Source organism: Nipponia nippon, unplaced genomic scaffold (assembly GCF_047370975.1).
Source record: "Nipponia nippon isolate SJK-2023a ecotype South Korea unplaced genomic scaffold, ASM4737097v1 scaffold_20, whole genome shotgun sequence".
Taxonomy (NCBI): domain Eukaryota; kingdom Metazoa; phylum Chordata; class Aves; order Pelecaniformes; family Threskiornithidae; genus Nipponia; species Nipponia nippon.
Genome location: NW_028262337.1, coordinates 9,182,207 through 9,209,881, shown reverse-complemented (window position 1 = coordinate 9,209,881; position 27,675 = coordinate 9,182,207). Strand labels below are relative to the sequence as shown.

Sequence of the window (27,675 nt, the reverse complement as noted above, 5' to 3'; positions counted from 1 at the left end):
TCTTTTCCTGTAGTGGGCCATTTCACATGATCAGACTGGTGAAAAGGGCAGTGTTAACTCTGAATGTATAAATACACAGTAACATGTAAGAAGAAGTAGTTAATTTTGTCTTTGTATCTACTACTGTTAATACCACTATGAGAACAACTTTTTGAATTGTAATATACATGCTTTAGAAAGTTTAAAAAGCCCTAGAGCTCAAAGGAAGCTGGCAGAAAGGCCACAGTGTAGTGGTGCGATGCTGATAAAGTTCAATTTATTAATCTGTTTTAAAAGTGTCCTGGTTTCAGCTGGGATAGAGTTAACTTTCTTCCTAGTAGCTGGTGTAGTGCTGTGTTTTGGATTTAGTATGAGAATAATGTTGATAACACACTGATGTTTTAGTTGTTGCTAAGTAGTGCTTACACCAGTCAAGGACTTTTCAGTGTCCCATGCTCTGAGGGGTGCACAAGGAGCTGGGAGGGGGCACAGCCAGGACAGCTGACCGAGACCGGCCAAAGGGCTATGCCATACCGTATGACGTCATGCCCAGTATATAACTGGGGCGAGTTGGCCAGGGGCGGGGGGAAGGGACTGCTGCTCGGGAACAGGCTGGGCATCAGTCAGTGGGTGGTGAGCAATTGTGTCATGTATCACTTGCTTTGTATATTATTATTGTATTATATTATTATTATTACTACTACTACTACTACTACCACCATTCTATTTCATTTTACTTCTATTATTAAACTGTTCTTATCTCAACCCAGGAGTTGTCTGACTTTCACCCTTCCAATTCTCTCCCCCACCCCACTGGGGGGGAGTGAGTGAGCGGCTGTGTGGTGCATAGTTGCTGGCTGGGGTTAAACCACAATAAAAAGAAATTAAAAAAAAAATTCAGCATGAAAGAGACCTGTACTGGGACAGAGGGACTCAACTTTGCTGTTAAAGGCGTAACAACATCCCTGTGAATTTGTATCTCTCTCTCTTTCTCTCTCCCCCCCTTTTTTAAATAAGGGAACACACTTGCCTACATAGAGCTCTGTGTGAACTTCATGGTTGCATGATTACCTGCATTAGCCCCGCAAGCTGACAGGTTGCAGGGATCAGGAAGAATCCTCTCTTCTCTCCCTGCAGTGTACAGCTAGATGGGAGAGAAATGTTTGTCTTCCTCTAAGGTGTCTGGGATGGGCTGTAGCTGCAAATAGCATATCTGACAAGATTGAGCAGTGCTTACAGTATTTACAGAAAACTAGTCTTTCTTATGTATTTGACTTAAGTGTTCTACTCAAATGATCAGGATCATACTACTCATCAGATTTGCAAAGGAAAGGGATTTTTCTGCAAGTCAGAGTTGCAGATGAGTGAGACTTCTTCAAGAGGTAGTCTGTAGCTTACATCTATACTAATAAATTAAATAAACATGTCAGTGACTTTTTTCTTGCACTGAGCACTGCTGGCACAGAACTTTTTGTGTCCACGCTATAAGGCTGACTTCTCAAGGACAGAGTAGCTTCGTATGTTTTGCAGGCTCATAATTATGTGTGGCCACCTTCTGAACTTTTCCTGGGAATTCTTTGAGAGTAGTTGTTGTCATGAGCCAAATCTGTGCAAGGAACTTTTTTTTTAACAATTTCATGAATGTTTAAAACAGTTTGATAATACAGATAATAGAATTTCAGTGTCCAGGAGTGTGGTCCTTTTCACTTTTTAATTCAGTGGTATACATGTATAATTTAGCATGAGGCATGCTCATATCCTGGCAAAAAAGACTAGAAATTTTTCCTTTTAAGTGCCCTTGGAGGACACACTAACACTTGCTGTCTGATTCATGGCATGACAGGAGGCTATTGCTGCTCCAATTCTTGACCATCGTGTTGAACTGATAATAGTCTATCTCTGCAGTTTCCGTCTGGCTGATCTGTCAGTCAGAGTTGTCAGTGACAGCTGTACATCCATCGTGCATTTCCCACCTGTCTGATGTGGCTCTTGAGCAGCCTGCAGGTGTGCCCAGAAGTCCCAGACCTCTTCCCCATCTGCCTCATCAAATGACTTCTGATCCATTCAGGGCAGGAATGGACACGTAATTAACGATCTTGCCTCATACCTCTTTCCACATTCCACTTCCCCAGCCTGGTCACATTTCAAGGATATATGGACCCACTTTATTAGGAGGCATATGATCTTCTCTTCCAAGTTGGGCAAAGGATTTCCTTGGCTGTCTCAAAATGGTCAGGCTGCCATCTCATCCTGAGGATTTTTACAACCTGCATATCTGTATTCTTACATTCAGATTTTCTGTGTTGGCTCTCTTACACATTCTGTCAGTGAATCAAAAAGAAAATGTATTCACATCTTGCAAACTGCATTTTTGCATAACTCTTGTGAATGTTGTTATCATTTTTAATGGTTCGTTGAGATAATGTTGGCTTGAGAATTTACCTTTTGGTTATCTTTGGCTCCTGAAGTATTTATTAAGGTCCTGGTGACAACTATGACCCATCTTCATGTTTGTGGTGGTGTTGGTTGGTTGGTTGATTTTGTTTTTTTAAAAAATAGCAGTTAGACCAATCTAATGTCATGGATAATCTGCGTGATTTGTCATTTCAGGGTTTCTTGGCTTGAAGCTACTCTCTGGCAAGTATTGACTTTGTAGTCTTCTGCATTTTGGAACCCAACATCTGTGGATTAAATGGATTCCTTGGAAATTCAAAATAAAATTAGAGGAAGTGGTGTCAAAAACATAATAGGCAAGTTAGGCTGATTTGGTTAAATTGTATAGAGAAGCAAATGATGGAATTGAGCAGTTTGATACATAAAAATGGTAAAAGCTTTCAAACAAACCACAAGCAGAAACCATCCATATGAAAGGAAAAAAATGAAAAAATGGAACTTGAAGGTGATGTAGGTAAAGTAAATCATTGGACATTGAAAACTTAGGTTTTTTTTCTGTTAAACGGAGGCGTAAGAGAGTGTATGAACGCTCCTTACAGGAAATTAATTATTGCCTATAAAATTTGAATATTTAATGAAGCCATAATTAGAATACATTACTACCTGGGTATGTTCTTGCAAAAATAATTAGTGTTTTGGAAAATAAAACAATATTTTCCTTGGTTTTATTATCTAATTTAAGTTTCATTATCGTCATGTTTTCTTACAAATGCTAGGCTATACATAATGAAGAACACTCGCTACCCAGCATAAACAGAAGGATACCATGGTCTTTGTTTTTCAAAAATATGACAGGAAAAATGGACTTCATTCATATCATTCTCTCCTATCACAGTTCCTTGTGAAACTGAACTGAATATGAGGAGTAACTTCAGATTCATACCTGCATGAGAGTAAGCAGATTTGGGCCGCAAGGGCAAATTTTCAGCTCTGCTGAAATCAGTGACAACATTTTACTTGAGTTTAGTGGAACTGGGTTTCTTCTTAAGTATCCATTTTATCTAAGGATTTATGCCTTTAATTGTTTTTCTTCCTGTTAGCACTGGATATTAAAACCATTTGAAGACCAATAATTTCTGTGTATTGCACAGACTTCCTTGTGTTGAGTCCTGAACTACATTTTAAAGAAATCGAGCAAGTTTGGGTTTTCTCCCTAAATAAGCCTGAGCCCTGTTTGCCTTCTTTAAGGAATAATTTTGCATGAATTTCAATAGGATTAGGTTCAGGCTCCATCCTAAATGCAGAAATAACAAGTTTGCTTCCTTAGACATGTAAGAGGCAGGAAATACTCAGTAAAAATCTTTCTTTCTCTCTGTATCTGTGTCATCTTAAAGCTTTGTAACATACAAAACCTGATTATAATCCAACACATTTTATGTGACTGCTGATTTGATTTCCTCCCCCTCTCCAAACAGCAAATGGGAAATAAGTGAGAGCTTTATGTGCATATAGGATGGCAAAGTTTGAATGCCCTTGATGAGATCAGTGTATGTGAACTTTTGAGTACAAAATCAGAACTTAATCCCACAAACTGCTCCACACTCAGTACCTTTAAAAATCACAGGAATTCCATGTGGTCACAGCAGTCTACATGCACAGAGAGTTTACTGGATTTGTTCCAAATTTTCAGCTTTGTTATTTTGTCCATGGATTTGGCTTACAGGCAGACCTTAACTCTTTTAGTACTGAAAGGTATATATCTCTTGATCAGACTCCTACATGATAACGGTCCTTAGGTTATTTTAAAGAGAAATGTCTGGTGGCCTGAAATGAGTAACTATTTGGGTTAAAAATTAAAACATAAAGATGGTATCTTTTCATCTTTGTTTTCACTCACTATTCAAAAGAATAAAAATTATTCTGAAACATACTGCAGGGAAATCAGTATAAATCCTTGAAAATCAAAGGAATTGTAGGAGTGTTCTTGTATCACTAGCCATATCATCAGATTGCATATTCAAAATATGAAGGTGTAATTAATGAATTGACTGCTGCATGAATGCTGCTATTATTAGCTATGCTGCAGAAAGCATTTTAATTCCATTTTCAGCTCCAAATACTTAAAATGTTAACTACACAAAAACCCACTTGAGCTTCTGTATTTAAAGGATTGTTTCTAAAGTGATGAAAAGTCTCCTTTAATGTAATTATTTAGCTTTTTGTAAAAATGTTTTTCATTTTAGTTTGTTAGAGTATACTCTTAAGACATATAATCATGGGAAGATAATGGGAAGGGAACTATAATGGCAGTTCATAAGATCTTTTTTAATATAATTGTTGGTGTAATAATTGAGAGTTATAGTTTTTAATTAGAATCAAAGTTTAAATACTAGGAGTTACAATTAATATTGTTTAGTTGATAAGTGTGAGACTGTAAGAGGATTCCAATTATGTTAAAAAAGTAAAAGTTCAGTGTTTTGAATCAGTAGCATTCTGTAGGCATGCTGCTGTAACTTCGTAACAGCATGGTAGACTGCTTTATGGAGCCGGTGATTACAAAGATCCACTTTAACCATTTTTTTCTTACTGGCAGGTGTCCCACTGGCCTGAGGCCAGCGGCTGTGAGTGTACTGCAGCTTGTGGTTTACACCAGAGTGTAGAAAATGCCGACACCAGCTGGCTGCACATAATTAAGCTGATTGTGGTCTGACAACTTGAACTGTGATACAGATACATGATAAATACACAAAATATCTTACAAATTTGATTTTCTGACATATTTTATCTACTTTTTTTTTCTCCTTAACAGATATGATATCTGCACTTATAAAAACAAGCCTTGTGGAACACTGGGTAAGATTATAAAGAGAAACATCAGCTTGTATTTGCTGTTTCCTTGCTTTATACTCAGCTATTGATTTGTTGACTGATTAGATCTTTTTAAGTTTATTCTTCCAAAATTTTGCTGTTTTATAAACATGAAAAACAAAAGGTAACCTAGGTGGGTTTTGGCTTTGATACATTGCTGGAAGTTCAAAGTAAGTGAGCTGCTGCTGTGTATTTCTTCTCTGATAGCTTTAGTTCTGATAAAACCTAGCAGATGACTCAAACTTCTTACAGAAGAGAACTTGCTGTGTATTTCCATTTAATCTGTCTCCATGATCTGGTTAAAAAAACACAAGTCAAAGACTTCAGGAAAGTTAAAACCCAAACCAACCAACCAACCAAAAAAACCCTCACAAAAGAAACAGACTTTGAGGTTTACCCTGTTGCTGTGTTGTACACAGAGAATACAGCTTCAGATTGTTCCTTTCACAGACTTAGAGAAAAATATCACAGTGATATAAATTACAGTAACATTGAAACTCTGTAAAATGATGCTTTGACAATGGAGAAGCACACATAGCAACCTTAGGTGCAGGATGGAGAGCTATTGTTCTCTCCTAAATTTATCAACAAAAGTTATTTACTATAGTATAGTTATTACGTTTAATAGTGCTTTAATATATGAAAGAAACATTATTCAATGCAACATTTATTTATATTTTTTTTCAGTTTGCATCCTTTCATAAGCCTCTTTCTCAGAAATAATTAAAGATGCAATTCTAATTCGACTCATTCAGATTATTAATACTTTTCTCAATCAGAGCTCATAATTGTATCTGCTTTGTCTTTCCCTGTATTACTGTATGCTTTGATAGCCTTAACTCATGTTAATTTTTCTACAAGTCCTGCTCAAGTCAGCATGACGCTTCTGGCACAGCGATGTAGTTTACATGGGGAAAGGTACCAGAATTTTGCCTGCTGTAAATATAAACAATATCCACAGCATGTTTTAGTAAAAGTCAAATGATGCTGATGAATTTCTAAATGTAACTGATTTTCTTTGACATCTGTGTGGAGGACACAAAACTGAAGAGACTGTCTGTATTGATGTCACAGAATTGTCTTTGCAAGTGTTAAAAAGAAGGAAGTTTGAAAGAGCGTACATTCACACACGAACTATTTGATATTTTTACGTGATATTTTTAACACAGATCATTAGTGTGCTAGTTCTTACTGTATCAGACTTTGGCATAAGGGCAAATTCTGCTTCACTTGAATCCAGCATAGCAGAGGATAGACTTTGGCAAATGTTTTATTAAACAAAAGGCTTGATTTTTTAAATAAAAATCACATATGGTATCAGTTCCAACTCAGTGTTATAGGACCCTTGGCAACACAACCATGACAATTTATTTGCATTATAGGCATTGAATTGGAGAGGAGACAAGGCCCTGTGGCCCTCTTTTGCAAAGGATTTAATATGCTTAAGTCCCACTGACCTCCAGTAACTAAAGCATACATTTAAGGAGTCTATGAACAAAAGTCTCAGAGAGGTCTCAAAAGGTCAAAAGAAACCTGAATCATTGGTATTCTAGGAAGAAACAGAAGTAAAGGATTTCATGTGGCATAGACATCTCTCTCCTATTCCAGTTTCCTAAAGCAGGGAATCTTTCATGGAACCTCTTAGAAAAAGTAGACCTCAGGTGTCTTTGCAGCACGTCTGTGGCTCCAGTGAAGGACAGCTCGTTTTTTAAATCTGAGCCATAGACCGAGTTCTTGACTTGATCTCTGTCACTTTCTGCAAGCATAGTATGGAATTATATTAATCTGGTCCTGTAAGTCACTGAAGCAGGTGCTCAGTTATAAGGTCTGAAGATAGAGATGATGTTATCACTCAAATGTGGTGGACTTTGCAGGGGAACATGGCAGTATATAAGTATTGCCATGTTGTCTTCAGAATGTCCTACTCAATTAGAATAGCATAGGTGAACTGTAATTATTTTATTTTCTACAGGTTGCACACTGCAAAAAATACGCAGATTTTTCTCCATGGATAGTCTTTTTTCTTCTGATGTTATATTCTTTCCTTAGTGGGTGTGTCTACACTAATGATTTGTTTATAGCAGTAGCAGTGTTTTGATGCAAATTCTACAGACACACATTGTCACCTTTTGCCCATGTCAGTTTGGTTTCAGAGTAGTTTCAGTTTGTGCAAAGTAGATTTGTTTTGGAGAAAACTAAGTCAGAACACGTACTCTCCAAATGCTCCATATGTGCCTAACAGGAGACATTAAGGTCTATGTCACTACACGGGCTGATACCCTGTAATATTTTTTCCCTTTAGAAAGCTTTGAACCACATGTGTAGTGAATATGTTCAGCCTACAGGATTAAACTAGTCCAAAGTAGAGTGTCCAACCCACTTATAAAGGTATGTAAGGAGCCTCAGTATCAGTGCTTCACTGTGCTGATCCACTCCTATAGCTCCAAATTACTTGCTAATGTTGACACAAACAGAAAGCACTTGTTATCTTACTACTTGCTTACTGTTAGTCCAAACAGAATAATTGGAAGTTCCTGCTCATGTAAAGAGTATGATTTCTCTTTTCCCCCCTCCCTGCCCATTCCCCCCACCTCCCAACCAGAGTTACACTTTTTCCAGTAATTTTTTTGTTACAGTGTAGTTAATGGAGCAGGTAATTTCCTTAAAGAAAGGATTACTGCTTCTTTCAGATAAGAAACTCTAGGGATGAATACATTAAATTAATCTGATGTTTAGAGCTTTCTCTGGTGGCACTAAATTATGACTGCAGTTTGTTGTGTGATAATCTGTTGCTGAAGAATGTGTAAGATATGGAAGAGCCATATTCTGTAAATGCCAGTGGTGGTCTCTCTCTAAACAAAGTTTTTAAAAGTGCTTGTAATACAATAAGGTTTTAAATCCAGAAGATGATGGGTGATAAATGGAAAAGACTTCCATGGTTAAATGAATGCTTGTTATTAACATGTCTCCTCTCTCTTCATTGATGCATTCAGTTTTGTTTTTTTAATTTTTTTAACATTCCATGTGGGGCTTTTCATAGCTAAAAAAGTTGCTTGTATGTTTTTATGAACCCACTAAACTTAAACAGATTTCTTTAGAAAAATAATGTGGATACATTTTGCTTTCTTCAGGCTCAAGAATGTTAAAATAGAAATGCTTTCTTGAATTCCCTCTCCTGGCTCAAGTTACTAGGTGGTCCCAAGTTACCAGAAGTAAAATTTATAAATCTAACCCCTAGTCTAGACATTTTCCAGCACTGACTGCAGTTCAAAAAATATTAATGTCTAGCCGGCAAAGTGAAATTCCCCCCAGTGATTTTGCAAATGACTAGAAAGTTAACCTTTTGCCAACTGCTCCTTCTGTGCATAGAGGTTATTAAAAAGAATCCAGGCATTTATAACTAGGGCTTTTAAGACTGAAACACCTTGGCATGACCCTTTGTGTCTCCTTCTGTTTATTCAGGCTTGGCCTCTGTGGCTGGAATGTGTGAGCCTGAAAGGAGCTGCAGCATTAATGAAGACATTGGCCTAGGTTCAGCTTTTACCATTGCACATGAGATTGGTCACAAGTGAGTGAGTTTAAAAAAAACATACGTTTTAATGTATCACCTTTTTAATATTAGTTTAATAATAGATTTTTTTTTTCCCCCTGCATGGCTGTACCATCTCTATTCTGGTGCTCCATGTTTCTGTATATAGTATTCATGAGTGGCAGTACATCTTATTTAGCATATATTACCAAGGGCTTTAAATTTAGAACTGAAGACTCATTGTTTACCCTTTGATTTCAGATTCCAGTTAAATCTGTGCTTTTGAGATTTAGCTCACAACCGTCCTACTCTGTTTCATATTTTTAAATATTTGGCTTTGAAAATTCCCCCTCCCCCTACTTTTGTCTACCTTTCTTTATGAAACAAAAGTTGTTAAAAGGTAATTTTTTTGCTTTTTGTTATTTTGTCTTAAATATAGTTCAAACTATTTTCATTAAAACATTGATTCTGTTGTCAATATTAATACACTGTTAGTGATCTTTCACTCAAGCATGAAGTATATAAAACAGTCACAGAGCAGTCATAGCATCACTTGTTACATATTAAGCGTCAGCATATCATTTTAAAGAGCGTGATGTTATGAGACTGATAAAATCTGAATAGAGTTTGGTCTGGAAATATTTCATGTCTTCCTTCAAAAGACAGCATTGTTAGTACATTGTGATGACTCTGAAAAGACTGGGCATCTTCTGTTATCAAGAGGTTTCCTTCTTTGTTTACATGGGTTGACCAACAGTGAGTTATGGATGACATGTTTTTCCAATCATTAGCTGATGCAACTGCTAAAAGTTCCAATGCAGACTGAAATGGAAGCTATCAATCTGCTGATCAAAAAAAGGAGTTGGAAGTAAACAGTTATTTCCAGCCCACCTATCATGCAAGATAATCACTGGGCAAGTATGATCTCATTTATATTATGTATGAAAAAAACACTGCAGTTGCACTGAAGTAGATGAATTTTAGAATCCAAAAGCAATTGTATAAGATCTGTACAAAAATAATTTGAAACACATGTAATTCTCCTCATCCTAATTTCCTTCATTCTTTTCCTTCACTTGCATGAGTTGAAAAAGATAGGGTAAAGGAAAATATATTTCCACTGTTGAGGAAGGAGCTCCTCCAAATCACTCATAGTCCTGCACTTCCTGTTAATAACATCTCTTACGGTAATAGGTGACCTTGCTGTGAATTTGTCACGTTTAACACGAAAAACAGTCTCCGAATACCATGTCTTTAGTCTAATCTATATGTCATGCAACTACAAATTTTATGCAGGTTATTCCACAGATACATGAAAATAATTTAAATATATGCAGCTATTTTATCATGCAAAGCTGGCATGATGACAGGCATTGATTTGAAGAGCTTAGACTTTGGTTAGAATCTGAGAAAAACAATATAGCGATAGCATATATCCTGTGATCACAGGAATTTTTTTACCCCTCTGTGTTTTCTACATTCCATATCTTTTGGCTTCTTATATGTAAGGTCTTTTGAAATCATAAAATCTCAGCTCTTTGAGGCTTTCATTTCATCCTGTAGCTGGCATGACATGTCAAATGCTGGTTTGAAAAGAAAGTAGAAATAGTATTCCTTTAGCTTTTATCCAATGCACAGCAATTAAAGAAAGTTGCACTGCAAGCTTGGTGTTAAAAATGAACATGCCATGCAGATACCTTCAGTAAAAACTGGGAAGAATATGTGGGCAAAAAATCCTCAAGGTTTATAATGTTTTGTGCTATCCACTCATCACCTCCCATTCATCCACACTTGACTGAATGCCACTACAACTAAATCAGGGAAGTTGTTATTTCCTCTCAACTTCCTGCATCCTAGTACCTACTAGAAGGTACTTGCATATATGAGTAAAATAATTGTTTTGGGGAGCCTTGTAAACTTTTTTGTGGCTGTACCATGATGATTGCTTTTATCTTCAGACATAAGTGGGAAATAGGAAATTAGCTTCATTGTCAAATGAAAAATAGAAGCATTTAAGAGACGTGTCTACACAGATTATATAACATACAACAAAAAAGCACTCAATTAAATTAGAATGGGAGGACTGCACTTTGAAAGATCATGTTTTGATTCATTATATAGTTGCCATGGAATACTGAGTTTTTTAAAAAGATGTTGAACTAAGGAATAAAATTCTCTTGTGATTAAAAGAGAATGGTAATGATAATACATATATTTTTATAGATTATCCACAGTTTCTCCAAAATTGGATTTGTAAGATTCCCTTATGGAAGTATGGCTCAACTTGTTGTTAGTTTCTAGTAGTTTATTAAATTATAGAGTGATGAGAAGCCATTAGATCATTCAGTCTGACTTTCTGTATATCACAGTGTATTAAATTTAACTCATTTAACCTTGTATTGGTCCACGGAACTTCCATTTGGTTGAAGAATATTATCCAGAAAAGCACTTAGTCTTGAAGACTTAAAGAGACAGAGAGTGAGAGTGTGATTATTATGGTCAGTCATACGTTCTGTTAAATATTTATAAGGTTTTTTTTAAATATTTTTTTGGCTTCTGTTCCTTACCACTTGTAGTTTTTATATGTGTATAACCCAGTTTTGATGCAGATAAGCTGTGTGCAGTTGGGACTCATAACCAGCTGTTTTTATTGAAGATGACTGTACACGGTGATTAACTCTGTGTTTCTTTCTTGAGAGCATAAAGAATGGTGCTAGACTAAGAGTTTCATGGTTGTTTCTCCCTATGCATGTTTCTGAGAACAGCCTTGTATTACTCTTAATACTTCTGTGAATCAAATAAAATTCAGAGTGCACCCTTTAGCCTTCAGAATAGTGTCTCTAGAAATTTGATTTATGATGCTTGACTTACAGAATGCTTACTTTCCTACCATTATATATTTCACACCAAAGAAATACTAAAGATTTCTGGTAAGCAAAAGTCACAACCAGTGATTTCTCATGGCAGGAGTGAGAACTGAATGTGTGTCCCCTGCCTTGTCAAGGAAAGTTTGTCTTTTTCTTGTTGGTGAAGAAAGGAACTATTTGCAGGGTTAAATATGCTCTTGTGCTCAGACGAGTTGTAAGATTTAAGATCCAGTCCCATTTTCTGTTTCCCTGCCAGCTGAGTTAGGTGGCTCTCTGCTCTATGCTTTTTAATTTGGATACTTTCTAAAATGCCTAGCTTGCCCCATGCATGCTGTACAGGATGCTTAGTTGAACTGTTGAGGAATTCCAGGCTCCATTGAAAGGGGTATATCCCTAAAAGAAAGGCATTGTGCCATTCATTGTAGTAGTCCTATAGAGTTAGCTGAGATCTGGAAACTAAAGGGGTAAAAATAAAAAGGAAATGTCAAAACATGAAGATAGTGGACTAGGCTTAGAACAGAGAGCTGTCCATAAAACTTGGAGTAAGAAAAGAATTTACCAATGACAGACAGCTATTGAGGGCTGTATGGAAGGAGCAGGGAGAAAAGGCTGGTGGCTAAAGTAATTTCTGTAAAGTCAGAATTGTCTGGACTTATAGAATATGTAATGAATTGAAATTCAGAGGAGTTTGGCAATCATATTGATGAAAAAAGTGTAAGAAATAATAAGAAGATAGATTATAGTCTAACAGAGTAAATTGGCTTCAAGATGAAGAACGATATTTTCAGGCATGGATTTACTTCTGAATTAGTTCATACAGCTAGAACGTGCCTGCAATTCTAGCACTTTTTATAAAGTTTTTTTCTAGTCTGTATGCAAAGTAGAAAACTAGCATAAATATCTCTTCTCCCGTATGAGAAAGCTGGTCTTCAGTGCTGGAGTAGAAATTTCTAATCCAGGAAATCCTAGAGGTACTTTCAGAAGTTGGTTGTCTTTTTTTCAGTCTTCAGTGACCAGTGAGTTTCATGTTTGATCAGTCAAGCCTCGGCTGCATTATAGGACCTGAGTTTGAGTGAGATGTTTTCTAGAAGAAATGTGTGTCGAGGAATGTTTGTGTTGTACAACTAGCAGGAAAATACTCCAATCTGAGGTAATAGGGATGCACATACCAATCTGCAAAATAGCTTTCAGAAATAGTTGAAACACAACTAGGATGAATGGTACTAACACCACCTCCTGTCAAGTCTCCCATGAACAGATCTCCAGTTGATGCTGTCATCATTGTCTATGATGATGCTGTCTTCCATCTTCAACTATAGCAGGGCTGACAGACCGTCTCAAATCTACAGTGTATGAACACCTCAACACCAGCCAGAACAAGTTAAAACTTGTCCCTGCTAGATGCCTATGGTCCTGCTAGATGCCTAGGATTGACTGAGAACGATGCCTTTAATTTTTAGGGACAGTTTAAGTAACTTTTTTTAGTTAAAAAAAACCAAACAAACAAACAACCAAAAACCAAAATGTGTCCAGTTTTTGTCTGGACAAGTCACATAAGGCCATACATAATGATATTCTCGCTCTCTTGCCTCCCCTGGCCCCTGCCCTGGTCTTTTTTGTTTAAAGGAACATTGTTTTATGTCTGCCTTTGAAATATTACAGGTATAAAAGCATGCAGCTTCTATAAAAAAGTCTTCATTGGAACTTCAATTTTAATGCTGTTTTGTGCGTATAAAATGAAATGTCATAAAACATAAGGCTAGAAAAACAGTTCTGGCTTCTCTGACATATTTATATTTACAATATGAAAAAGGCTTGTGTCTAAATATCTGTGAAATATTATTTGAAGTTCAGAAGTTGCAATACTAAAATAATTTGTCTAACATTAAAGCATTCTAATCAAGAAAAAGTAATAATGCTTCACAGATCTTAACAAAAGTGTAAAAAGAATAAATGGGGGTGAAGAGGAAGGTTATCATAACCTTCAGGGCATCATGAATTTCCAAAGGAAATCTGAGCTTAGAAGTTTTGCTTCCTGATTAGAGCCAATACTTTCCACTTTGACCTACAGTGTGGAGACATGGTGCATTCACACTCTGGCTTTGTGTAGCACACAAACCTTACTTGATGTTACTCTTGTGGCATGAAAGCTGGATAGCTACGGCAGTGTAAACCAGGAGGAGAACTCTGTGCTCTACTTTTTCTAATAATCCCATAGAAGTCTGTCATTTCCCCATAAGAAAGTTCAGGTTTCTGAACAGGCTGCATTTTTTTAGTAAATTAGAATTTACTGTGCTTTTAAGAGCTTCATACATTATTTAATACTAATATATGCCAATATATAAAAATTGTATTTGATGGGGTGTTTGATCATCAGCCATAACTCAGAGAAGAATGACACTTAGGAAGTAAATGGGAAAAATGTTATGATAAAAGTATGCTAAAATTATGTTTAATTTCATGGCAGGTATGCTTGTTATAAAGCTACCATTATTCAATTAGTTTGTTTCCCAAGTTTTCAGGGAAGTAAAATGTTTCACCAAAGTCAAAGTTTTAAATTCTGCATTGCTTCAGGATAAAGGATTAGGGATGGTCCAAACCATATAATAATCTCCGAATGCAGGAAATCAGCAGTTAAGGTTAAAATCCACATTAAGACATGGAAATAGAAAGTGAAGCAGCTAATTAATCTTGATTCCTCTCTTGAGGGGAACAATGCAATATTAGGTAGTTTCAATAAATGCTATCAATGTTTGTGATCCTAAACCGAAATAAACTGATTTTTCAAGACCATAGTTTTTCTTCTTTCATTTGTAATGTCATTTAAGGGTGACTTGCAATTTGCATGCTGTTACAAAGCTATGACCAATACTTCTATAACATTAGCTAGAAATATATGGAGGACTATATATGGAGAGAACTTTCTCTTATGACATGGTATGGGGGATATGGTTAAAAAAGTAAAGAAAAAGTGCTGACCTTCTATTACTATAAAACCGTAAAATATGAAGAGTGTATCTTCTCCAAAAATTTACTATAACGTCATATCAATTGAGAAACATTTCACTGCTAGTAGACATGAGAATAATTAAGAAAACTGCCAGGTATGTCCACACAAAAATTGCACTTTGCTACATGTGGTTCATAGCTCTGATATTGTAGGGAAAAAAAAATCTTTTCTTCTTTAATAGTAGCTTATGTTCACATTCATGGACTTTTTGTTGAACAAAATAATGCTGAAACATTTTCCCTTTCTTCCATCCTTGTACATGTTCTAATGTCACTAAGAAAAGCCAATTTCATAGAATCATAGAATCACAGAATGCGTTGGGATGGAAGAGACCTTTAAAGGTTATCTATTCCAGCCCCCCTGCAATGGGCAGGGACATCTACAACTAGATCAGGTTGCTCAGAGCCCCATTCAGCCTGGCCTTCAATGGTTCCAAGAATGGGGCCTGTACCACCTCTCTGGGCAACCTGTTCCAGTGTTTCACTACCCTCAGTGTAAAAAAATGTCTGCCTTATATCTAGTCTGAATCTACCCTCTTCTAGTTTAAAACCATTACCCCTTGTCCTATTGCAACAGGCCCTGCTAAAAAGCCTGTCCCCATCTTTCTTGTAAGCCCCTTTTAAGTACTGAAAGACTACAGTAAGATCCCCCCACAGCCTTCTCTTCTCCAGGCTGAACAGCCCCAGTTCTCTCGGCCTTTCCTCATAGCAGAGGTGCTCCAGCCCTCTGACCATTTTTGTGGCCCTCCTCTGGACCCGCTCCAACAGGTCCGTGTCCTTCCTGTGCTGACACCAGAGCTGGACGCAGTGCTCCAGGTGGGGGTCTCACCGGAGCAGAGTAGAGGGGCGGAATCACCTCCCTCGCCCTGCTGGCCACGCTGCTTTTGATGCAGCCCAGGAGACGGTTGGCTCTCCGGTCTGCGAGCACACATTGCTGGCTCATGTCCAGCCTTTCATCCACCAGTACCCCCAAGTCCTGCTCCGCAGGGCTGCTCTCAATCCCTTCATCCCGCAGCCTGTACTGATACCGGGGGGTGCCCTGACCCACGTGCAGGACCTTGCACTTGTCCTTGTTGAACCTCCTGAAGTTCACACAGGCCCATTTCTCCAGCTTGTCCAGGTCCTTCTGGATGGCAATTTAAAGCTATGGTAACATTTACAGATATAGGGAAGCTGACAATTTTCTTATTTTTTTTCAATTCAGGCTGCAAGTAGACATTCTAAGCTATATGGAATACATATATAGATCTAAATGACACCTTTTTAATAATTCTGAAAATAAGTACAACGTACTACAAAAAATAAATGAATACGAAGTTTATGAAAAAGTATCTAATAAAATAAACTGGCAGTTTTTACAAGCAAATTATATTTCACCCTTTAGGTCTTTTGTCTAATACAAGAGTACTTGTTTAGGCATGCCTTCCATCTTCTCACTGTAGTAGAGATTTACTGTTAGAAATTTTTAAGGTATTCTTCTCTGGTGCACTTTATGACCCTTCCCTGCCCTTTGCTTCATTCTCTATAAATGTTGTGAGAGCAGTGTGTCTAACACGCTGAGGCACTGCATTCTAGCAGTTCTAGCAATGTACCTGGGTCAAGATACTTAGCCTGAAAATGACCCATTTCACTCTTAGTATGTATGTTTATTTTGTCTCCCCTAGTGCAAATAATTAGTATAATAAAACTTCTTAAGGTTCAAGTTTCTTTTCTCCCTTAATAAGAACAGTTTATTTTTCCTAAAGAGTTCATGTAGTTATGCATCTGTAAATCAGCCTCAGATAGTGGACAAGAAGGTCAAGTGCTTGATTTTACAGTATTTCTCTTGTTTGTGTTCCGGTAACTTTGTTGTCTCACCTGACTCAAGTTTCTTAGTCTCTAGTTCGCTTCTTCCTTGCACTGCTAAACAAGTGGCAGAGCAAAGTAAGAGCCACTGCTTTAAAAGAATTATGTCAAATTCATATAACTCGTGAATCAGTAAGCAGCTAAAAAATGAACATACCCTGTTGTATTTAGAGAAAGGAAACATTAGCATACTCTGCAGTTCTGAATGCTCCAAACCCTAAGAAAGCTAGGAAATTGTTTGATATGCAGATCATCAGCACTACAGTTGAAAAGCAGACATAATTGATTGTTAATGAGAAAAAGCAGTTCACCTGAGTAGCACATTTCAGATAACTTCAGTGCTATAAAAGTACATGGTATACAAAATGAACCTCAGTGAACAGTAGTGAGAAGCATTAAGATTGGTTTGGATCTGTCTTCTCTGAGTCTTAAGTGTCTGGATAATAAATCAGGATGGAAGCGTCCTGGCTGTCTCACAAAAATAACTGCTGTCACTTCAGATACATCAACAGTAAATGTTTTGGCAACCATAACCATCATAGTTTAGAACCACCCAACAAATCAGTAACCTAATTTTAAATACAAATTAAATTGTTGGGACCTGCAGTATTGTTTCTTCGCAAGATGAAGGAAGGTTAGATGAGAAGTTTACATTCCCATCCTTCCCTCTGCTTATAATCCAGAGTCTCTGGTATTCTACTGCTGTTTTATTCAGTGCAGCTGAGAGTAATTATCTCCTCTGTGATTTCTGAGGTCAGATCTTAAGTCGAAAGTGTATTACAAATGATTCCCTCAGATAATTTTTTCAGATATAAGGAAAAACAGAATGGCAAGGAAAAAAGAATCTGTTCCATTACAGATGTTAGTAAATGAAATGGGCACAGAGCACTAGTCAGATGTGCTGCCTTCTTAGTATTTTTAAGAAATATGCAAACTATAGAGAAATTGCAGGAGAGTTTCAGTTATGATTTTGAAGTTCTTAGTGTTGCTGCTTTGCACAGTTCTTAAATGTAATGTAGGTGCTGTCTTGGGAAAAGAGGAGCCATAATGCCTGAAAAAAAAGAGCTGCTGGGTTAAACGTCTTTCCTTGAGATGGTAGGTGGAAAGGTAACTTCATAGAAAAACTCCTGTGTCACCTGAGAAGACTTTTCACTCTCTCCTCACGCATCTGGCTGTTCTTTCAAAGACAGATTTATACTCGTAGTTTTAGACAGGCTCTTTAAGCCAGTGAAAGAAATACACTCTGCATCTCTTTAGTGAGTTTGAAAAAGGTAAGTAAATTATAACATTAGTTCCACAAAGAGTATTGTATGTTCCTTCCTTTCTTCCCTGCCTTCCCACCCCAGTCTGATTGCAAACATGCTTTTGTAAAAGACATAGCTTTAATGAAAGGATGGTTGAATATAACCAACGTGTTCTGATGGAAATAAAACTGGTACTTCGGACAGAAATGTGTTTTCATCTGCAGTCCTGGCCATAGAAGTGCAAAATGCTGGGCTGTAGTGACATGCTGCCACTACCATTTTTGGAAATAGAAGACAGTAATTGCAAAACCCCGTTCCAAGCATCAGAAAATATTACCTGCACCTAATTATCAGTTTCCTCCTAAATTCAGAAACAAGGGCAAGTAGAAGAGCCTTCTTGGAAGGGAATAGATGATTTAGGTGAATTAATATTTATAAAAAATGAGAATACCATCAGCTCATGAAAAGGCATTGAGTTCTTGGGTGCATCAGGAATTGCAGCTTCCATTCACAGACATGCTTTTTATCAGGCATACCACTGCCACCGTCAGCAACATCATCTTTTTCACAAGGAGAGCTGGTAGAAGAAGGAAAACTATTCAACTACACAGATTGTTCTTCTTTTCATAAGCCCCGAATATACAAATTTCATTTCCAGACAGTTGAAATCTGTCATTTCTTTGACAAATGGAATATACTAATTAGGGATAAGCTGGATATCAGGTATAGTCAGCATGATCCAATTCAACTCTTTCCCACACACTGAAATGCCCATGGGAGGAATGGTTAGCCATACCTTGTGCTTGTAGGTTGTTGTGATCAGCTGAAGAGGTGAAACAGTATCCAGTGTATTGACGCTCAGAGTAACATGAAGGTCTTGTATTTTTGTACCACACTCTGGAGCAGTATGTTCAGATTTATATAACACCACTATCACTGTTTTCAGTGAAGAAAGTGGCGTGAACTGGTATGAAGTGGTATTGTCAGTAGATAAATGGCAAGCCTCTAATCTGCCACCATTTGTATCTTCTGGCAGTCAGCCCTAAGTTTCTAGAAAATCAAAACGGAGTGCCTCAACACGTTTATGTTCCTGAATGATGAGTAAGAAATCAGGGAGCCAGTCTTTTTAGCATTTGTAATACAGAAGGCTCCACAGACTGACCTCTTTGTATGATACACCAAGAAGTGACAGTTTGGATGCTCTGGGTGTGCAGAAGCTCAGTTTTGGCATTCCCTTTAACTACTTCTCTGTCCGGTGGTCAGGGAGGCTCACTACCTGTCTCAAGACCTGTCCCTCTGATTTCATAAGCCTTGTGCCATGTTTGGGAAGAAGGAATGAATTTTGACTTACTAATTTCCCCCCAAGTGATTGAATGGAAATTAATCAAAGGCAGACTAAGAAAATGGAGTTTTTGAAAAGTGTATACTATTAAGAAATATTCTGTTCAGGTGCTTCATTTATGTCAGGCCAGTCAGGTATACGTTGCTCGTTGTTTAGGAATAACAGTAATAGTTTAACTAAAGATAGTCTGTAATGAAAGTCTTTTCAAATAGATGCCCTGTGAATTTACTTCTAGTTTTAATTTGATGGTTATATTGACGATACAGAGAGGGAGTGTGCATACAGCATGGCCCTGGGAATTGCAAAACCCATATTCTGATGGAATTATCATTGACTGCTGTGTGCCTGTACTGTACTGTAACAGCAACATCACCTATTCTTTGTTTGTACTTGTTTACTAATCTAAATGTCAGTGCCACAATGTATATTCCTTGTCCAGGTACAATACCAAATAACAACTGAGTGTTCTGTATTTATCTTGCAAGAATATTGTTAAATTTTCTTTAAAGGCTTTAGAAAATAAGCAAAATGCTTTGAAAAGTCTGTGGGAGAAAAGGAAGTTATGTAATTGTGCAGTATTCTGAGATCTGAGTAGAATAAATAGAACTTAACTGATCCTGATTATCCACTTAAGAGTTCTCCTGTACTAAGTGTGTTCTTTTAGGTCCAACATGATTTCTCTAAAGGTGACATGAAGTTTTAAGAGATGTCTGATGCTGTAGAAGGGTAATGGGCTGTTTCTCTCCTCCTCTTTTGGGCAGTTTTGGTATGAATCATGATGGAATTGGAAATTCCTGTGGGACCAAAGGTCATGAAGCAGCAAAGCTAATGGCAGCTCATATTACAGCAAACACCAATCCTTTCTCTTGGTCAGCCTGCAGTCGGGATTACATCACCAGTTTTTTAGAGTAAGTAATCTCTCAAGAAAAAATCATTGGTTTTCAAAAAATTAACACTTTTCAGGATAAATAGTAGAAATACAGTGACCTGTTCTGATGGTTTACATTTTTAGAATGGACAGAAATATAGCAAGTCACTTAAGACTTAAGATTTTTAATCTGTTCAAAACATTTTGAAGTGCTGATCATATGTCATTACTTCATTCATCTGAGGGTGAGAAACAGAGAAGGGTGGAATTGTTCTGTCCATGGTGGAAAGTATTTTTTTTAAATATGTACATAATGCAAGGGAATCTAATGAAGGGAGAAAGGTTATAGCCCTGTTCCTCGTACATTACATTCTCCAGATTTTTTTCATGGAGTCTTGCGGGTTTTTATCTGTCAATGTTCTTTGGTACCACTGATGAGAATATAAAGTTTATAGGAGACGATGGCATAGATCTTTATAGTAATACCTTAAAATTGCGCTAACTTGTACTTCTGTGGTGATTTTTTGTCCAGAAGTAGATTGCTACCTAAAATTTTACTTCCGTATGAAAAAATGTAAACAGTCAAAATAAGTCAGTCTCAAAAATGTGCTCATATCAATGTATACATTGGTATATATGATGCATAATGAAGCCTTTGTATGTGTTTTAAATTCTGGAAGACAAACACAAAACTGTGAGTTCACTGAGAACAGATTAATAGCAGGATTTTTTAAAATGGCATACGATGGGCTTTATGGGAGCAAATAGCAGTTGGTTGGTAGGTTCAGTGTCATCAGTGCAATCACTCTTTTAAGAAATAAAGGTGGTTCAGTAATTCAGACACTCACTGTGTTTTAGGAGATGCACTTAAACCAGTCAAGTGGTCTAACCTTGAGACTACTAAGAATAAAATTAGTGTCTCCTCTTTCAGGGGTCTAACCTCAGAATAAGGTTCTGTATTCTGAATCTTACCTGAAGGGACCCATCTAGACCTATAAATTTTCTTTAGGTTGGTTCAAATGTAGCTTCCTACACAATGTGGAGGATCACTGAATCTGGTCTGAGAAGGTGTTTGAGCTCCCTATAGAATCAGTGGGCAGAGACAGACATTTAACATTGGTGCTGTTCAGAGGGAAAAAAAAAAAACTTCTCTCCAGATACTGTATTAGGTTAAGGCATTTTGTATCATGCCACTGAATTGTGCAGCCACCCAATTTTATGTATTGGAGCATTTAAGATGAGTGCGTAAGCTAAAGCACACTGAATAACTCATCCTTACATATATGTGTGATACAGGTTTCTCACAATATAAATTGATTTTCTCAGGAGAGATATATATGCATTCATTTAACACTGCCATTATAAAAAAAATGTACAGTGTAGTTTTGTTTTATCATTACCAATAATTTCTGTTAATTCAATGCTGTTCCCATTAGTAGTCTTTCTAGTATGTCATGCAGCCTAGTTTTAACTATGACAAAGAATACGGTTTTTGCATCTCTTCTGAGAAATTATTTCACAGCTTAGTAGTTCTGACTGTAAGCTTACAGTTCAGGTATTTTCTTGTAGCATTTGGGAGTTTGTTTCTTACTGTTACAGTTCTGCTATTCTCTGTCTCATTTACTTCTATTTCTTGCTCTCTTCTGACCTCCGTTTTGATCCCATAATTGTCCTGACAATAAGTTGTCTGTTGAAGAAGACATAATTCAACAGATAGCTAAGAAGACATTTCTTATTCATGGATTTAGAGAAAGAAAAGTGGTAAAATTCTGTGGCTTGTGTTATCCTGCAAATGTAATAGAGCTGAACATTTGTTCATAATGTTCCTGCACAGTTTTAAATTTCAGCCTGAACAAACTTTCTTGTTTCTTTACTTAATACGTATGCAGTGATCTTCCAAATTTTCACTGCCAGTTAAAAACATGTTTAGCTTGTGCCTCCTCTACTTCATGTTTAGTTTTTTAATATATTTTATTATTTACTGTTAGCATCGCCATTATTCTTTTCCATTCCCTAGGTTTGATTCACTGTTAAGTTTAATTTTTGTCTGTGGAATGCCAGTGAAATTGTAGTTATATTAGCATAAAGACAGCATAATGCTCTGGTTCCCATGGTTCTAATCTCTTCAGGGTTTTTGAGATACTACTCTATCATTGCCAGTGTTTGCAACTCTACTCGAATTACTGCCATCTGTAAATTTCATTTAAAAAATCAGTGAAGATACTGAGTGATATTTGAGCTAGAGTAAAAAAAAAAAATACACAAAACAGCTTCAATAATAAATGATCTTTTGTAATATTTTAGCTGTATTTTTGTAACCTGGAATGTAGATGTTATTTTTTTCAAAGCCACCTTGGATAAACATTATTTTACGCATTGCAATTATGAATAGATATTCCAGTTGTATAGGATACTGTGTTGAATAATGTACTAAGAGCCAAAGATAACTTCTCCTTCATCTACTAATTTTGCAATCTGTTTTTAAAAATGTCAGATTTCTCAAACATCATCTGTTCATTATAAATCTATGCTTCTTATTGTTTGTGGTTCTAATATCCTATAAATGAATTGATACTTTTTTTTTCTTAAAATAGTTCTTTTATTATTTTGTGAAGTAGAATAGTCTGTAAAACTGTAGTTTTTTTCTACAGTTTCTAGTTTTCTCCCCAAGTTTTCATGTCATCTCCTCAATGACAGCAGGAAGCTGTTGAGATAGAGTTACACAGGTATCTGCAGGACAGCTGTTAGAAGCCTAGATCACTTCTTTTTACCCATTCACACCTTTCCTTAAGGCAGAACAGCTTTAAGAGCAGATACTTCTCTGTTGCAGCTAATGATCAGTGAGCAAGAAGCAAACAAAAACAGTGAGTTTCATGTGGTAGCAATTCCCTGAAAGCTCCTATAAGAGCAGAACAGTCTGCATCCAGACAGGAAAAATGATTCCGTTTTTTTCTAATACTTCTCCATAAGTTAGCATCAGATGAGGAAAATGCTGATTTAGAGCTTCAGAGGCAAAGCCTCAAGATGTTGTTGTCTGTGTCTCCAGATGTTTATTCCAGATAGATTAGACTCTGCCCCCTTTCTTTCCATTCTTCAAGAATGGGAAAACAGCTGGGACAGGACCCAGTAGACTACAAACAAGGAAGACATTTGGTTTTTTTCTGTGCTTAATGAGTATGGCTAGTTTAGAATTCATTTAGCTCTATCTAACAAGAAAGAGAAAACACAATGGGATGAAATGCAGATACCCAAGCAGAAATCTGGGGCCAGGAGTCTGTATGACATACCACAACATCTTTTAGATTTCTTGGCTTGGATCTGGATACAAGTTTGGGCAGGGCTGTCATGGCACCAGGATAATGCAGCTGGAATGAATTTCACTGGAAGCTCATTACCTGTTCACAGTATTATATGGTAAGGTAGATTAATGTGGATTTACTATTTTACCAGCTTGGGTCACCACTTGCTATGGTAGTTTTGCACTGTGTGCCATTTTGTAGTGTAGATACCACATTGTGCTTTGTCATTAGGCAGAAGCATTTTGAAACAGAAGTCATCCTGGTGACACTCAAAGTAGAGCCTCACCTCCGTCCTTCTCTTCCTCAAGACTTCCTTAAAACTATACCTGGAAACAAATTTTCCAGACTGAGGCTACTGAGGAACAGCCATTAAGTATCACTTGGAAGGTATCAATTCAGTCATGCACTAGTTGGGAAAACAATTTATTTTGGGGGATGGCCAGATAGAGGATGAATATGGCTCAAAGGATGACAATAAGACAAAGCAAAGCTAAGTATTGCTAATAGATCTATCAAAAATCTCAAGAAGGATGACCAGACAGCACAGACTCTGAAATAGCCCCAGAAAATATTTTTTTTCTGGGGAAAACATTCCTTCTAGCACATAACAGTTGTTGTCTGTCACGCTCTATGTTAGAGTGAAAGATTGACTGAATTCAGTTTAATCAGCTGAATTGTTCATAAGTGCTTTACAATGGCTTTAAATTCCACTAACCTTTTATGGAATTAAATGCAGAAATACTCACTGAGAATTGAAGGGTTGGAGAGTAGTGTTAGAGAACAGGGATTCCTGTCAGAGGAGTAGAAACTCTTAATATATGTTTATAGGAGAAACGAACCAAACCTAAAAATATTGTTTGTGACTGAAAAACCATTAGTATAAATTTCATTCTATGCGGTGTGTATGTGTATGTGTGTGTATATAAAATACATATATATAACATGCAAGTTTCATTATAGCCAGCATATATTTATACAGTGTGCCTACAGAGCCATGCAGATACCTAGATGTAAAGAAGAGAACTTTCTGCTTAGAATTCTTTATTCAGTTAGTTTTATGTTTTATGTAATAAAATCTGGGTGATTTCTGGAATCATAGTTTGCTAATCGGGTCAGTATCAGATAGGAGAAGATGTGAGAAGAAGCCAGATGGCCAACTCTGTCTTGCAAAGGCAGGATTGTCTTTTGAAGATGAATGGAGAAGAACCAAGAGTCTTTAAACTATTTGAATAAGTCAGATCTATCACAGTAAATTCTTGGAGAGTCTCTAGGATTGCCATGCAGCGGGATTTAGATCTAAGACTACACCTTTCTAACTCTGGAAGGGAACCAAAACTACCCTGGTCCAAGCAAGCTGGTGTACACAATATAAAAAACATTATCTAATGTTTGGGCCCAGACATCATCTACCCAAGAATCTTGGACATACAAGTGGATATGCAAGATAAATATAGGATACATCTATGTATGCCTCATATGCTGTCTATGGTAGATTGGCCAGTCCCCTGGTACTCCAGAAATCTAAATTAACTTTTAAAAAAAGTACAAGCCAAGACTAGGTTTGAACGATAAGGTCACATTAATCATATCAAAATTTCATATCTCTCTCTACAAATCAATGGAGAAACTTTACATTCAGTATTATCTGGTGGCCTACAGTTTGGATTATAATTTGCTTCTTTTTTCTTTGAAGTTTACTAGGACTTTTTTTTTTTTTTTAGCTAACAGATAATTGAATAAAAAGCACGTGTCCCCAATTACTGTAGATTCCTGAAACTTTGAAAGTCTTATGTTTTGCCTTAAAAGGCTACCCAGTTAAAAAAGAGAAACCAGTTTCTGTAATCATGGGCTGGCAATATGTTTTTGAGTGTTGACTTTGCAAGTATTATCTACCTCTTGGATTATTTAAATTTAAAGAAATTGTAAAGGGCAGAATCAGCAGCAGATTCCCATTAGCTTATTTGTTGAATGTTTGATGAAATAAATACAGAACAACAAATTGGCCCAGTATTTTATAGCTTAGTTTCTCCCAAACTCTCAAGGCCAGATACCAATAGCTTTTGGTAGGTGGATGATTTTGATAGATGGACCAATAGATTTTTCCTAATAAGGCTGCTGAGTAATTATTCAGATGAATAAAAGAATGCTTTGAAACACAGACCCTATCATGGAGGAAAGTATACATTAAAGAAATAGCAAATCATCTACTACCAAGCAAAAGAAAAATTGAGTATTATGAAAAGATTGTGCAAAATTAGAGAGTCTTTGCTATGAAATAGATAATAAGACATAGAGCCAGCCTTGCATAAAAGATTGGAAAGAAGTAGAATTTATCATGAGAGTGAGTGGTAAATCTACATCAGTATCTGAATTTCTCTAACATTCAAGAATGTTTTCATTTAGTAATCCTTTTTACTCAGGGAGCGCATGTAATAAATATGAAGTAGGGATTCTGCTAGGAGCCAAATGTTATATAATTCATGCTTTTATATGTATGCATATGTATAAAATGCACTGTGTTTATAGTTAATGAATTTTACTATTTTTTTCCATATTTTTATGGGTAATTTTAAAAATAAAATATTATGTATACTATCCATATATTTATGTATATGATTGTTTAGCTATAACAGATAATTACAAATATTTATAATACATTTAATTTATCATTGTTTATCATAGCTTACATTATAGTCCACATCATTATTATGAATGAGCCAACTCTGTAACATTCAAAACCTATTTTTAGTGCCAGTGTTTGGGGTATTTTTTTCAGCCATTGAAGGAGTTGTGTTGTACTGTGTATGTTGCTGAGATATTTGGGAATACATGCTGTAAAAGGAGCATAAACCCTGAAAGTTCTCCATCCATGGTTTTTGCTTTTTCTCTTTATTGGCCTGGGATACAACAGTGATGTCTGTACAGAGGTGATGATCCTCAGTTTTGCATTGTTCAGCCTGTAAACATTCTAACATTGAATCCCTGGTTGCTGTTATTTTGATCAAGCAGTTAGCAGTGATAGCATGTCTGAGATCTTAAGCTTTCAGAGAATGCTCTAGTATCCTTGATATCCTTCCCAACAGCAGATTAATTTGCTATCCTGTGATATTAAAATACAAAACAGTGTTTAAATTATATTGTAGAGTGCTTTACAAAGATCTCTTGAGACACTACACTGGAATACTGGGATGAAATGATATCAAGCTTAACTATTTTATAATTGAAACCAGTCCCACTATGCCCCATAAAACATAATGAAATTAACCTAAAATGAGGAAAATGAGAAAGTCTTTGAGTCCTACTAGTATCTTGTGGAGTAAATAGAATGTAATGATGAGTTTGAGATCATCTTATTTCTATTGCAGACACTAAAGATTTATCCACTGCCTGTTCAAAAATGTAAATGCTCTGCAGGGATATCCTGTAGGTTTTTTGACTTTGTATATGCTTCCTATATAAGGTAAAAGCACAAAAGTGACTGTGAGTAGAAATTTTCTAAAATTGCAGAGATGAAGGTGTTTGGGCATTCTTTTCCTTCCAATTATCTTTTCTACATCTACACAAAGGGCTTTTTTCACTTTTGCAGGGCTGATCAATAATAACTATTAAATCTCTGTTTATAAAGTGCTCCGATACCATTATTCTTCTTGCACCCTTTTGGTTCATTCCCTTAGATTTAGCAGATTTTTTTTTCTCAAGTATCTGGGTTGTGCTTTGGTGGAGAAAAGAAAAAGGGAGAACAAGGACACAGACTCAAGAGTATTACACCGTTCCTGAGTCCAGCAGAAGTTGTCTGGACAGGTTATATGGTCCTCAGCTTGTATTCATCCTTTACACAGCTTTGGTGAGACCTTTCATTACCAATGAAAAGTCCCTGGTTTTATTAGTGTGTTTTATAACACATGCTATTTCTTTTCCAAAATACTTCAATTCACACAATACGGTATCAGGTTCTCACACTAAGTTCGTAAAATGTGTCAATTTTGTTCAACTACTTGAGAGAAATAATGACACAGAAGCAGAAGGAAAGAGAGAAACAAGTTTTCAGTCTGAGAGGTGGTGATGTAATGTAGCTAGTAAGAAAATGATTGCTTAGTAGTAATTTTCTTGCTTTTTTACTGCTACAACAATATTTCTTTATGGTGAAAATCCTGTCATTAGAGCAAAAGAGGCATATTTTTATATTTACTACAAGGATTTTGACTTATATTTCTGCAATTACGTGCCTTGTAGAGTAAGTATAGACTTTAATGTACAAGTTTGGTGAGTTTAAAGATTTAGATCTGATTCTGTAATCTAATCCCTGCAGGGGTACATATGTCTATGGAGAGAGTCACCAAAGGTAATGAGGGTTTTTAAATGTTGTGGCCTTGGCTGTCTATTTACAGGATTACAGTTCACACACCAAACTCTGCACTATTGGAATCTATG

At 36.5% G+C, this 27,675-nt stretch overlaps 1 protein-coding gene across 2 annotated transcripts in view; it reads left to right on the top strand.

Annotated features, from left to right (window-relative positions):
* The window catches only part of ADAMTS6 (ADAM metallopeptidase with thrombospondin type 1 motif 6), a 157,239-nt gene that overhangs the window by 54,923 nt on the left and 74,641 nt on the right, over window positions 1-27,675 (top strand). For both annotated transcript variants that reach the window (XM_087759851.1, XM_087759850.1), the window contains exons 8-10: window positions 5,183-5,226; window positions 8,704-8,809; window positions 19,839-19,985. In XM_087759851.1, coding sequence (XP_087615977.1) covers window positions 5,183-5,226; window positions 8,704-8,809; window positions 19,839-19,985 — 297 coding nt within the window. The remainder of the gene's footprint in view (window positions 1-5,182; window positions 5,227-8,703; window positions 8,810-19,838; window positions 19,986-27,675) is intronic.